At 41.7% G+C, this 13,809-nt stretch overlaps 2 protein-coding genes across 4 annotated transcripts in view; one reads left to right on the plus strand and one right to left on the minus strand.

Annotated features, from left to right (window-relative positions):
* On the plus strand, positions 1-9,585 carry tbc1d20 (TBC1 domain family, member 20). Its single transcript, XM_061784310.1, has 8 exons — positions 1-439; positions 1,458-1,634; positions 2,375-2,455; positions 2,533-2,719; positions 4,934-5,035; positions 5,973-6,114; positions 6,722-6,900; positions 7,331-9,585. The coding sequence occupies exons 1-8, from the start codon at positions 382-384 to the stop codon at positions 7,584-7,586; spliced, it is 1,182 nt and encodes a 393-aa protein (XP_061640294.1). The 5' UTR covers positions 1-381; the 3' UTR covers positions 7,587-9,585.
* rbck1 (RanBP-type and C3HC4-type zinc finger containing 1) overlaps positions 8,042-13,809 on the minus strand; it is a 12,700-nt gene continuing 6,932 nt past the window's right edge. For all 3 annotated transcript variants that reach the window (XM_061784307.1, XM_061784306.1, XM_061784308.1), the window contains 6 exons: positions 13,644-13,740; positions 12,923-13,029; positions 12,191-12,263; positions 12,015-12,113; positions 10,512-10,655; positions 8,042-10,433 (listed from right to left, as the gene is read on the minus strand). In XM_061784307.1, coding sequence (XP_061640291.1) covers positions 10,353-10,433; positions 10,512-10,655; positions 12,015-12,113; positions 12,191-12,263; positions 12,923-13,029; positions 13,644-13,740 — 601 coding nt within the window. In that variant the 3' untranslated portion in view covers positions 8,042-10,352. The remainder of the gene's footprint in view (positions 10,434-10,511; positions 10,656-12,014; positions 12,114-12,190; positions 12,264-12,922; positions 13,030-13,643; positions 13,741-13,809) is intronic.

The following is a 13,809-nucleotide window of genomic DNA, read 5'->3' on the forward strand; positions in this document are numbered from 1 at the left end:
TTTTTTTTTTTTAATCTTAATTTCTGTGACGTATCAGTCCGCCACCGGTCGCCCCTATCCTCCACAACAAACATGTAACGTCACCGGTGTCACCACGCCACCAACCGCTCAGCTGTCCGACTAATGATGGCCACGATGGGGAGACGTTTATGTCGGAGGCGCCGCGGCGAGGCAGCTAAATAAACGACGACGACCACAGTGGGACTGCCCGTGCTAGCCTAATAGGCTTGCCGTGCTAACTGAGCAGATGGCAGCGGAGGAAGATTAAGTCTAGCACTTGGCCTCAAAGGTCAACGTGGGCAAATATGTCAGTCTGAAAAAACAAAACAAAACAAAATAAAAAACCCAAACGGGGGACACTTAACAACAAGAGGAGGAAACATGAAGACATCCAGAATTGTCACCTCCTCGTCACTGGCGAATGGAAACCAAAGTGACGGTAAGTGAGACGCGAGTTAGACCCCTTTCATCGTGGAGAGCCTTGTTTTTATTTTGGATTTCTTACAATAATAATAATAGCGTTGAATAGTTAATTGTTTAGGTTCTCGTTTGCCAACTGCGCATGTGCGAACACAGACGAGCTTGCCGTTTTTAAGGCTTTTATGACCATCAGGTGACTGTGTATCTCACGTGACATAGTAACTGACGTCATCATCGTGCGCTGTCACAAGGCTAAAGTTATGTATGGAAATTCAAATTCGCCTACAGTTTTTGTGTTGTTTGTGCTCTTTTATGAAAAACGCCACAAAAGCCGTGTCTAAATTGGAAAGTAGTAAATTACCTTAAGTACATCAAACAAGTGTGTAGACGTCATCTCAACTGAGAGACAATTTTATGTTCGGGGAAGAGCTAAGTTTAGCATGGGTTGTTCGTGGAAGTTTTCGCCACATGCCTACGTGCACTTTTGAAAAATAAAACAATCTTTTGGCCATTTATTGCGAAGGGTAATGTAAAATGAGTATGAAGGGAAATTAAACTGTTTTGGGATCATATTGTGTGGTATATTTATGGTTTTAAACTATTAATATCGTCCGGGCTCAGTTCGTAAACCACGTAAAATGTAAAAGTGTCATACAATTCAGTTTTGTGGCGTACGGCACTGTACATCTTCTATTATTGTTGTCGAGGTAGCCATGTTGTACTGAGCAGCCTGGACAGTCTGGCAAGATTCCCACAATGATTGGTTGAGCTCCCGAATTTTATTCAATTTTGTGTGGGGCGGCAGACGGGACAGAGGTGTGGCCATGAGTTCATGTTTTGTCTTTATGCTCGTCATTATGTTTCTCCTCTTTGCCGGCACCCTTCTGTGGTTGGGTTACAGAAACGGCAACAAAAGACAAAGAAAAAGACAAACAGGCATGATGACAGTTTGAGCTCAGATTATAATCCTAATCCAAAGGGGCTTTTGGAAATCAAAACGGTGCCACTGGGGGTAATTGCGTGCCTTGTTTTATCAGAGCGGCGGCAGAGGAAGATGGCCGACATCGCTCAGGCCCTGCAGGCGAGTCCGGCGGACGTGGCGGCCCTCAGGAGGATGGCCATCAGCGAGGGGGGCCTGCTGACGGACGAGATACGCTGTCAGGTGTGGCCGCGACTCCTCAACGTCCCGCCCAACATTTTGGAGCAGGAGCCAGGTAACGGGCATGTCCTCCATAACGTCGCTAGCGTTTAGTTGACATTACGGTGAACCCCAGCTAATAGCCAAAAACAGCGAGTCATTGACGGCCCAGCCTAAAAATGGTTTTAATTTCCTATATTAATTTCTTTTACATGTACACCACAAACTATGATCCCAAAATATCATTTCTAGACATGCAACAAATAATGGGTTAATTCACATAATAGATTAGCAATTTAAACTATTTTGATAATTGATTAATCGTAGAGCCCTTGTTTGACTTAAAATTGTGCAAATACTCAGAATTTCAGCCTCTCAACAGTAAATATGGTCAGATTTCTGTAGTCCTCCATGAAATAGATGGGTTTAGAAATGTTATTGGCGTCGTGGTGACAGATGGTGGAGAAACACGTCGACATAATATAACAATACTCACAGGCGTATATTCTTTATCCTCTGTGAAGAACGAGTAATATTACTGCATCTTACTGAGCAATTTGGACTCCATTTATATCCGTGTGTCTCCATTATACGACCTCCGAGGTGGCCATGGTGCGCAAACTAGACGGAGCAGCACAATGTCCATTGAATTGAAGCAAAAACAAAAAAAGTATATTCTTTTTATTCTAAAGGAAATTAGCCTCGCTATTAGCATATTTATAAACCTTCAAACCACTGCTACTTAATAACACACACGGCGCAGCAATGTCCTTGATGGAATTTTTGCCAGATTTATCGCTCGCTCTTTCCTTGCAGAGACCGTGGAGCGGGACAACAACAAGGACTACAACCAGGTGCTACTGGATGTTCAACGGTCACTGCGAAGGTTCCCTCCTGGCGAGTACCGCCCGAAACACAATCACTTGTTAATGTTCGCAGGGGTTAACCTGGATCCTGGTTGTGTACTTGTCCAGGTATGCCAGATGAGCAGCGCGAGGGTCTCCAAGAGGAGCTCATTGACATCATCCTCCGCGTCCTGAAGCGTAATCCTCAATTGCACTACTACCAAGGTTACCACGATATCGTCGTCACCTTCCTCCTGGTCGTGGGCGAGCGCTTGGCGACGGCCCTCGTGGAAAAGCTCTCCACACATCACCTCAGGTACGCCGTCAACAACGTGTCATTTTGACACCGGTCCTCCTCTCAGACGAGCGGGGGGTGTTTTTTTTATGGTGCTCTCCGTTGCGTAAACCTGCATGAAACAAGACGAGGGATGAAGTGGAATGCAAATTTCATATCATGGTTATAGCAACCACAATGTTCACAGTATTATCACGATATTGCAAAAAAATAAAATAAATAGTGATTTGCTAATGGGTGTGGGAAAAAAATATTAGGTACATTCACACAACCTAATGAGAGCCAAAGCATTAATGCTCAAAATACTGAAAAAAATATCAAAAATAATTTGGCGGTGACAAAAATACAGAAAGGTTGAAATAAAATAATTCTCTCTCCTCCTTCTCACTCACTTATTCTCCCACTCTCTAAAATTAGGAAATATTAGAAAATAAGAAAAATATTAGACCAGAAAACAGAAGATGAAAAATACATTTGTTTTGAAAACGGAAGCAAATATTTAATGGAAAATTCTAATTACTACAAAATGTCTTTAGTGATTATTTGTATTTAATATTGGATGGAAAATGCATAATATCTGGGGGAAAAAATTAAAATGTAAGAATACTATTTAGAAAAATGGCAAATACTAGATCTGGCCTGGCCAACCCGCGGCTCGCGAGCCTCATGCGGCTCTTTAACTAGTTTCATGCGGCTCTTCAGGAGCTGTCACATGACATGCGTCAAAAATGCTTGGCTGGCGCTGTCATTCACTCCCCCTACAGCTAGATGGCACACTGACCATGTAAGCCTGTTTGAGTGACGTCAAACGAGCGACGAGAGAATCTTTGGTGTGACATCATTTGTGTTGTAAACAATTTCCGTCAAGTTACCTCTTGAAATGGCAGGGAAAAAAAGCACAGCCAAACGAAAATATGAAGAAGAACACAGGATGTTTTTGCCAGAGTGGGAGAGTTTATATTTTTTTTGTTAAACGTAATGGCAAGCCGATCTGCCTTATATGTCACGCAGCATTAGCGCATTTCAAAGCTTCAAATCTTTAGCGTCACTTCAGCTCACTCCACCCTAACATCGAACAGGAATTTCCAAAAGGGACTGAACTTCGGAAGAACAAGTTGGTCGCTTTGAAAAGCAAGGCAGAAAAGCAGGTGCAGTTTTTCAAAAAAATTACAAAACACTCAGAGACCGTAACGCTTGCATCATATCAGCTGGCTTGGAAGCCAGACTGTTTGAAAGCCCCGCTCGTCACAGATGAGGCTGCGGCTGAGTTGGAGATGATCGACCTTTGTGAGGAGGATCAACTGAAAACTGTTTTAAGGGAAGGGACCGTTGAGTTCTGGAAAAGTGTGCCAATTGTAAAATACCCCAACATCAAACGAGCTGCGCTTAAGATACTGTGCATGTTTGGGTCAACGTACGTCTGCGAGTCTGTGTTTTCTACCCTGAAACATGTGAAATCAAAGCATCGATCTGTTCTGACTGACACTCATTTGAAAGAATTGCTTAGAGTGGCAACAACAGAATACAAGCCAGATTTGAAGAGGATTGTTCAAGATAAGGAATGCCAGAAGTCTCACTAAGCAGCATAGTAAGAGAAAGATGTTATTGAAAATTATTCTATTATTGTTTGTGGACTTGCTTGAACTGAGAGTTTGTGTGTGAGAGACAGTGCACACAATGTTAACTGTTGAAAATTACTGATATTATCATGTTGGTGTGGTTATTTTCATTAGATCTGGCTGAGCAGAGGTCTGTGTATGCGTGCATACATGATTAAAAGATGATGTTCATGTGTACCCGTGTATGTGGCTCTTTGCAGTAACACAGAAAAAAAAGTGGCTCTTAGTCTCTGACTAGTTGGCCACCCCTGTACTAGATGAAAAATTTATAAACTTAACAAAGATGAAAAAATAATCCAAAGACACTTACAAAAACTTTAGAAAATATTACAAAATATTAGACAAAAAAATACCCAAGTATTGAATGAAAAATGCATAAATTGAAGAAATTCTGTTAGGCCAAAATGTAAGAATACAATTTTTGAAAAAAAACCAATGCAAAGATTACACACAAAAATTGAAGACTTTAACAAAAAAAAAATAATATAAATCGATTATCCCAAAAACAATGGATTAGAAAATATTACAAAATATTCAACGCTTACATTTGTCCCCTATAACGAGCGGGGGTGTTTTTTTTTTTTTAAGGCGCTCTCCTTTGTGTCTTCTTCCCCAGGGACTTCATGGATCCCACCATGGACAACACCAAACACATCCTCAACTACCTGATGCCCATCATCGAGAGGGTCAACCCTGAGGTGCATGATTTCATGCAACAGTAAGGGAAGACTCATCCTTTACAACGTTTTAACCACATTTCACACCTATCACACACCTCATGATAACTAGCCATCCATCCGTTTTCTATCACGCATTGTCCTCCATAGGTTCATGGGTGAGCTAAAGCCGATGCCGGCTGAATTTGGGTGAGAGGTGGGGTACACCCAGGGCTGGTCGTCAGTCAATCGCAGGGCACACGTAGTTGACACTTATATTCACGCTGATGGACTATTTAAAGTCTTCAATGACGCTAACCTTCACGTTTTTGGAATGTGTGAGGAAGTCTGAGAAAACCCACCCATGCATGCTCCACGCAGGAAGGCCGATGTTGAAATTCAAACGCTGAATCGCAGAACTGTGAGGCAGATGGGCTAACTGTTACTCAGAACTGCATCTATTTTTTGGATTTTGTTTTGTTTTAATTTATGACTGGCCAGTTAAAGGTCACAGCTTTCGGTAACAATGTACATGACAAGAGCCACACAAATGCAACTGGACTGGACCCCCCGCATACTTGCAGTTCAGCACCCGCGGATTCACTTCTCCGTAGATTTTTTTTTTATCCCCCAAATGTTTTTCCTTTTTTTCAATTCTCTCTTGTTTTTTTCTTTTTTGGGGATGAACCAACCCCGAAAACATTTATTGGCTGGTTATCCCCGCTTATTCAAGATTTATTTGGGTTCAAAAAAAAAAGAAAAACTACATTTTTCTCCCCAAATGTACTTATAATGACCCTGAATTATCTCCACTCCAGTTTGCCATTTGGTAAAGCCACCCCCTCTACTGTGTTAACGAAATTGGCTAAGCAGTTATTCAACATTCCTGCACACTGACAAAGTAATGACACTATAACCTTAAGTTCCTATTGTTTGAAAATAATAAAGTTGGGTAAACAAACACGACAGCCGAATGACACGTAACGTTGCGATTACCAGGGCGGAGGTGGGAACCGTGTTCGCGCTCAGCTGGCTGATCACCTGGTTCGGCCACGTCCTGTCAGACTTCCGCCACGTGGTCCGGTTGTACGACTTCTTCCTCGCCTGCCATCCGCTGATGCCCATCTACTTCGCAGCCGTGGTGAGTCCTGCCATTTCCAGGACTTGAATGAAGCGCACCTGTTACTTCCAGCAAACGTGCATTGGGGGATGAAGCGGTGTGGAAATTTCATATCATGACTTGTAGTCACCACGATGATCACAGTTATCAATATTATCAAGATATTGCTCAAAGAAATATGTCAGGGATTTGCTATTGGTAATAGCAAGTCAAATTTTCATTAGGAACAATTGAACGAGAGCCAAAGCATTCATGGACAAAATAGTACAAAAGTATCTAAAAACAGAAAAGAATATGAGAAAAAGTACTTTAGTTTTAGGGAGAAAAAAATACAAAATAATTGAAAAATATTAGTACAAAAACATTTTAAAAATGCACAAATAATTGAAAGAATACAAAATATTAGACAAAGACAAAAGCTATTAGAAAAAAAGAAATAGGTGGGAAAAAAATCCCAAATACAAAATATTGGACAAAAATCTAAAAATATTGGATGAAAAATACGCAAATAATTGAAAAAACATACACATGACAAGAAAAAAGTTGGGGGCACTCGTGGGACAAGGTACCAGTGTACCAACCTGAAAAGTTATCACAGGTACCAAGGTAACATGCGTGTGTGCTGCAGATCGTACTGCACAGAGAAGAGGAGGTGCTGGAGTGCGAGTGCGACATGGCCATGGTCCATCACCTGCTGTCTCAGATCCCTCAGGATCTTCCCTACGAGACCCTCATCAGCCGAGCGGGAGACCTGTTTGTCCAGTTCCCCCCGTCCGAACTGGCCAGAGAGGCCGCCACGCACGACTGGTACGTCGCCGCCACCCGTTGAAAAGTAGGGATGTTCGATACCACTTGTTTTTAGATTGACACCAGTATGAGTATTCACTCCTAAGTACTCACCGATATCGAGTACCGATACCACAAGTACTTCTGATTATAAAATTTCAATTAAGACAGTTACAGATAATTGTGAAAAACCTTCCTTTTTTTTTACGACGCACATAATTATTCGGCGATGACTCAACGCAGTGTAGCATCAAATATTGGCAAGGAGGGATTTACCCAATGTCAGAATTTGTTCTTGGGTATCGGCAGCCTTCACAATTACCTGATACATTGAAATGAGGCAGGTATCGGCACGATACCGATACCTTGGCTACTCACCCATCCTGATACATAAATTTTTTTTTAAAGTCTTATTCCCGTAACGGCTCTTATTCCCTCTCCACCTCCCAAGCATGGCGACCACCACCTTTAAGGACTTTGACCTGGCCTCGACGCAGCAGCGCCCCGACTCGGTGCTCCGTCGACGGCGGAAGCAGCTACAGCAGCAGCGGGAGGCGCTGGAGCGCTCGGCGGTGGCCCGGCCGTCCATGACGCGCCGCTTCGTTCGCTTGGCGGTGATGGGCCTGACGGTGGCTTTAGGGGCGGCGGCGCTCGCTGTGGTCAACACCGCCCTGGAGTGGGCCCCCAAGCTGGACCTCTTTCCATGAACTCCCTCACACCTGAGCCAGGAGTAACCAGCACCAGTCACCTCTCCTCTCCTCTCTGAACCACCCCCATAAAAAAGCACTACGTTTGTTGAAATGAAACCCCTCAACTCACTTCAATATAGTTTCTTGGCACCAAGATGCCACAAGATGGCAGTGAAGCACTCCTTTTGTCGAAATTAAGCGCCTCGACTCACTTCAACATTGTTAATTTGCACCAAGATGGTACCAAAGAGAGTTTTTTTTTTTGCGAACCCCGAGCTCATCGTTTTCATCGAATAACGGAGGCTAGGTTCAGCCAGAAATCAGCGAAAAGGTGAATATCTGAATGGCGAATATGGGGCGGGTTCACTGTACAGTGGTACCATGACTTTGGAGTTTAAATCATTCTGTGACCGAGCTTGTGAGTCAGTTTACTCCACTGTATTCATAGTTTCAACTGTAAATATACCACAAACTGATCCAGAAACACTTAATTTTAATTTCAAACTCATCTTACAATATGTCACTTAAATATCAACAGCTTGCAAATGATTTGATTTTGAAAAATGCACCAGAAATTTATTTAGTACATGTAAACACTTCGACATACTTCCTTGACACCAATTACTGTACTCGCTGGGCTTTGGCGCCATCTTGTGGCATTTAAGGGTTGTTTCAGAAAGCGCACAAAAAAACGTATGTTATTTTTCAGCGGACAGTTTCCTCTGGGGGAGGGGGGGCAGAATCGGTGAATTTGTTAATAGTGAACCGCGGATATGCGGAGCTTACTGTATACCAGAACTGACAGTTTCTCAGTCTACTTGTTATTTTGGGTTAGGACGACTGAGTAATTCTAATAGAAATAGATGATTGTGGCCTTTGCTGCCAATTAGACACATGTCGAGTGTGTGTTATTTGCATTTTTAAGGTATTTCATATCAGGACAGAGACCAAATGACGGATTGTTAGAGTCCTCTTCTATTCACAAGTTTCTCGTAGTAAGCTGTAAAGAACTGGTACACAGATATATCATTTCACCTAAATTTCTGCTACTTCACCGTCCGCCTCTTCTGTACAGTTGTACTTTTCACATTCCTCCAGCTATCGGTGACTAGCTCATTTACTTTTAATTTGCTGAGATGGTTTTGGTAAAAGCAGAACAGGTTCTCGAGCCATCGGCAAAACCAAACATGTCTCAACTAGTCTAAGACTAATTTGGTCCAGCATGTAAAAATATACTCATGATTGGCAATATCTCCTCAGTGTAAGACTGGATGTCAAACTTTTTATACCAAGTACCACCTAAAAAAAAAAAATATACTCTCCCAAGTTCCATCATGACCAACATTAAAATGTAAAAAGAAAAATAGTTGTAAAGGAATTAAAAAAAAAAAAAAAAAAAGTCCTTTTAAAAATGTTGATAACATTCACTTCTTGAGATTAGATGCAAATGTATTGAACTTTAAAGATCCAGTGAATATAACTGAACTACACTTAGGCATTCTTTCATACTTTGAGAATCGCTGTAAGGTATCTGGTGCGTCACTGCCAGTCAAATCCATTCAAATTTTTTTTTGTCACCACCGCTGGAAGGAGCACACATTATTAGCCTACAAGTAAACTGGTGCTGACCTTCTCTAATTTTGCACACGTCATTTATTTATTTATTATTTTTTTGTTATTTCCTATGGGAAGTATGAAGTTCGACACTACATCGTAGGTGTTTAGGCACATTGAAGTAACTTGCGGGATTGCGTCCACGCAAGGGTTTCTTTTTAACTTCTACACCTCGAAACACTGGACAGCCTGGCAGCCGACGAACTGAAAACGTTGAATTTTTTGGGAGGAATTACTTGTCGCGATGATATTTCCCAGGATGGTCTGAAGTGTTTGCTGTCTTTATTCATGTTGCACTAGATTTTTCTGCCTTTTTTAAATTTTATTTAACAAATATATCCTACTAAAGTAAATTTGTACTCTACAAGAGAATGCTAATAAACCATGAAAGGAGGCATATTAAGCATTTGCCGGTATTTTCCATAATTCAGTGTTCCTAGGTCAGCATGTCACAGACTTGTTATTGTCTATAATATGTGCGCTTGCCAACAGGGTGGATGGTTTTGGCTAACGTTAGCATTTTATGCGCACTTGGTGTACCGTCACTTAGCAACATGATTCCCTTCGCAAACTAACGGGGTACTGTTTAACAAATAGATTTCTGAAAAGTTTCATATCAATCGTTATTTCACAATGACAGGGTGGACATGTTGAGCTTGAATAAATCCCAACTGCACACATAATATGAAAATGACTAAACGAGGTGCAAATACTTATTCTGCAACCATCAAGTGGTTTAGCCTCTATTCAAGAAAGACAAAATATCACTGAAAATGGCAGGTTTTCTTTCTTACTCCATAATGCCAGTGATATATTGACCCTCATATAATGTTTTTCTTTTTTAACAGTCGAATAAAAACAAAGGTAAAATACAGGGGGAAAAGTGCATAGTTAATACAATACCGTAAATTGCTCCATCATAGTTATATATATATAAATAAGAGCGTATTCCCTGAATAGTTGGTTTGCGTATGCCATAGTTGGCGATATAAGGTAGTAGTAGTTTCTCGAAAATAGGTCCCTTTTTAATGTCTGTGGCATTTTGAGGTACATGTAGCCGTCATGTTTAATTGCCATTAGGATAATAAGGGTGTCCTTGTACTTTCTCCCCTGTAAGGGCTCCCAGGACCCAAAAAGTTGGAGAACCCCTGACGTAACAGCACAAGCGCGTCAGTGGCAGTTGACGCAGTTGGGATGGCACCGCTGATTATTCACTCGGCATTTACAGCCTCCGGATGTGTCTCCCCTTCCCTGTTGGAACAAAAAAAAAAAAACATATAATATATAGCGACATTCCCTCTTATTTGTGTGCCGTTTCTGTGTTTTTACGTTGGGTCCCCAGCGAGCTTGTTTGGTCACCCAGCAGATTTCCGTCCTGCACACAGAGCAGTGGAGCCAATCGCAGCCGTCTCTCTTCTGGAAGACTATGTTGCACTTCGGACAATTCATGGCCTTGCCGCTCTGTAGCAAGAGCTACAAAATAAAAATAAACAAATGCATACATAAATAAGACTAAACTAATGGAGACAAAAGTATTGGGACAGATCAACAAGGCCATATGCTTGCTTTGAATGGGAAAACTACTACAGTTAATATCCACCCATCCGTTTTCTATAGGATGTGTTCTCATCCGGGTTTTTGGTGTGCTGGAGTATCGCAGCTGACTTTGGTTAAGAATCACGCAAGGTAAACCTTGAGCTAGTCGCCAGCCAATCGCAAGCACATATAGACAAAAAAAAAAAAAAAAAGCATTCAAACTGGAAGACAATTTAGACTAGTCTTGAATGAACTTAACGTGGGAGGAAGCCAGAGTACAGTGGTGCCTTGAGGTACGAGTGACCCAGCTTAAAGGTCGTTCGAAATACGAGCCGTCATTTGGCCTTTTTTTATTTTTTTTGCTTTGCCTTGTGAGCGCAATCTTGAGATATGATGTATGATGGCAGTTAACTCAGCTCCCTTGACAATAGACATCACTTCGAGTAAACAGTTCTTAAAAAAAACAAGTAGGCGTCAAGCTGGTAAATGCCACTCCCTGTTAAAGTTTCCTGTCACACTAAACATATAACAAAGACAATACAAATGGTGTATTTAAAACAACCAAACAACTGGCCAAAGAAAGTCTCCGCATTCTTAAAACTCATAACAGTGGAAAATGCCATTGACCTGCTAGCGATTAATATCGATTGTCATATTTGGGGTGGAGGCAGTTACGGATGAATGGCATTTCCATTCGTTTAAAAAAAGGAAGTATTTGAGTATTTTGAGCTATGGGCGTGGTGACGGAACAAATTAAACCTGTATCTTAAGGCACCACTTACTCAGAAAAAAGCCCACGGGAAGAACTCCAAACAACAAGACCTGAGCCAAGATTCTAACCCAAACCCCAGAACTGTGACGGAGACTGGTAGCCACTCCATCCACCGTACTGCCTGTCAGTTGAACCATTCAGTGTACAGTGAATGGTACACACTTTGGCACCTGCGGATTCGCCTTTTGGCTGATATTTTTTCACTTATTTATTTCATTTATTTTGTATTATTATTAGATTTTTTTTCCATAACTCTTCTTTTTTTTTTTTTTTTTAGGGGGAGAACCAACCCCCGAAAATGCTTATTGTCAGTTTATCCCTGCTTATTCAAGCATTTTTGGGGTTAAATAAATAAATAATACATTACTTTAGATTTATATATATATTTTCAATGCAATTATAGTGGGCATCAATCACTGGCGATTTTTGCTATGTGCGGTCCGGTCCCTATCCCCCGCGAATAGCGGGGGGCCCGCTGTATTTTGAATCCAGCCTATTGCAGATTACATTATCTGGCACGTTACCTTCAGCAGCTGTTGCGTCTTCTGCGCCGGCTCATCATTTTCCGCCCGGATGCGGAGCTCCTCTTGATACTCCTTACAATTCATGTCCTCATGAATAGCCTGCAAACAAACATCCAACTTGGGTTACTTCCCCCCCACGATGGCAACGAAAACACTAAACCGTTAAAAACAGCTACCCTGCAGATAATGCAGCTGACTTGGCCGCAGAGCTGACAGTGGAATTGGTTGACTCCGTCCTCATAGATGCACCTACGGAAAGTCGTTTGAGCATTTACTTTATGTGATATTGTTGGTATCTGTGTAGTAGTTCACTCTTTCTCCTCACTCGTAAGACAATTCACTGTACTACAATCAGAATTGTGTATTTTAAACAACCAAACAACTGCCTAAAGAAAGGCTTCGCGAGCTTAATGCTGAGATACGATGGAAACCGCCATTGACATGCAAGCAATTCGGTTCGATGCTTCGGTCTTCTTACCCTGTGAGCAATGTGTGTCTCCAGTACAGTATATCTGTATTATACTGCCCCCAGGTGGCCAAGGTGTGCACACCAGAATGAGCAGCACAAAGTGCATTGAAGGAGAAAGTTATGTCAGAGAGAATTGTGTCATTACTGTATGTTTTTATAAAGTATAATATAGAATGCTATTTTTCTCATTAAGAAGCACGTTACAAATAATTTTGTATTTTTTTTTTTTGGGGGGGGGGGGGGCAGGGCTGGAATGGATGAATGGCATTTCCATTCATTTCGATGGGGAAAGATGATTTAAGTGGAAAAACTAAACGTTACTAATAAGACACAGTTGTTTACTAGTGCGGCGAGTTGTCTTATTGGTGAGGACAAAGAGCATACGAGCTGGCTATCAAGGACATCCAATAAAAATGCTCCAGCGGCTTTCTGTACGAACCAGCCTCGACAGTTGGGCGTGCGACAGTGGAAGGTGTGCTCAAGGCGTCTCTCGGCGACAAGCAGACGTCGTTCCAGAAAACGCTCGTGCTCCTGCTCCGTGAGAAGCTGCAATGTCGGGAAAAAGGATGGAGCACTTATATTTCCGTGCTTATATTGACAGCAATCCGGTACCGAGCCAATACAGTAATGCGTATCAGACATGAAATGTCACATACACAAGTGATTTTTACAGATTTGTTCGAGTATTATTGAAATTCAAAGCGGCAAATATACTTTTTAGGATTTATTCTTGAAATTAAGTAATTGGCTTACAACAGTTAACCAAACAGGGACTTACCCCTACTGCAATGGGTGAAAAAAAAACAAAAAAACTGCATCTATTAATAGTTCGAAACCCTAAATATACCAGGGACTGATCCCAAAACATTTCAAACTCATCTTGGATATTATTCTTACAAATGAATGGCTTACAGATGATTTGATTTCGTTTAGCTTGTCTCTCAGTCGACATGTATCGCTTCAACATACTTCCTTGAGACCAATACTTATTTAGACTGGGCTTTGGTGCCATCTTTTGGCATTTTAGAACAAACCCAAAGAGCACAATAACTGCAGCGAACATGTTTTTTTTAGACAAAGTTAGAGATTGCATAGTTTTATTTTGACATTAACGGTAGACAGTAGCGTTCCCAAATTTTGTCAGCTGAGCCCACACTCACCGCTTTGATCTCTCGATCGACGAGCTTCATATCGCACTGCTCGGGACAGGACACCTCAGCATCCTGACAGTTCATGATGGTCCCCCGCAAACATTCCCTGAAAGAGATGACGCAAACGTTGAGAACATGCAGCACAAAACGGTGCATGATGGGATGCGTTCCACAG

This window comes from Phyllopteryx taeniolatus, chromosome 9 (genome assembly GCF_024500385.1).
Source record: "Phyllopteryx taeniolatus isolate TA_2022b chromosome 9, UOR_Ptae_1.2, whole genome shotgun sequence".
Taxonomy (NCBI): Eukaryota; Metazoa; Chordata; class Actinopteri; order Syngnathiformes; family Syngnathidae; genus Phyllopteryx; species Phyllopteryx taeniolatus.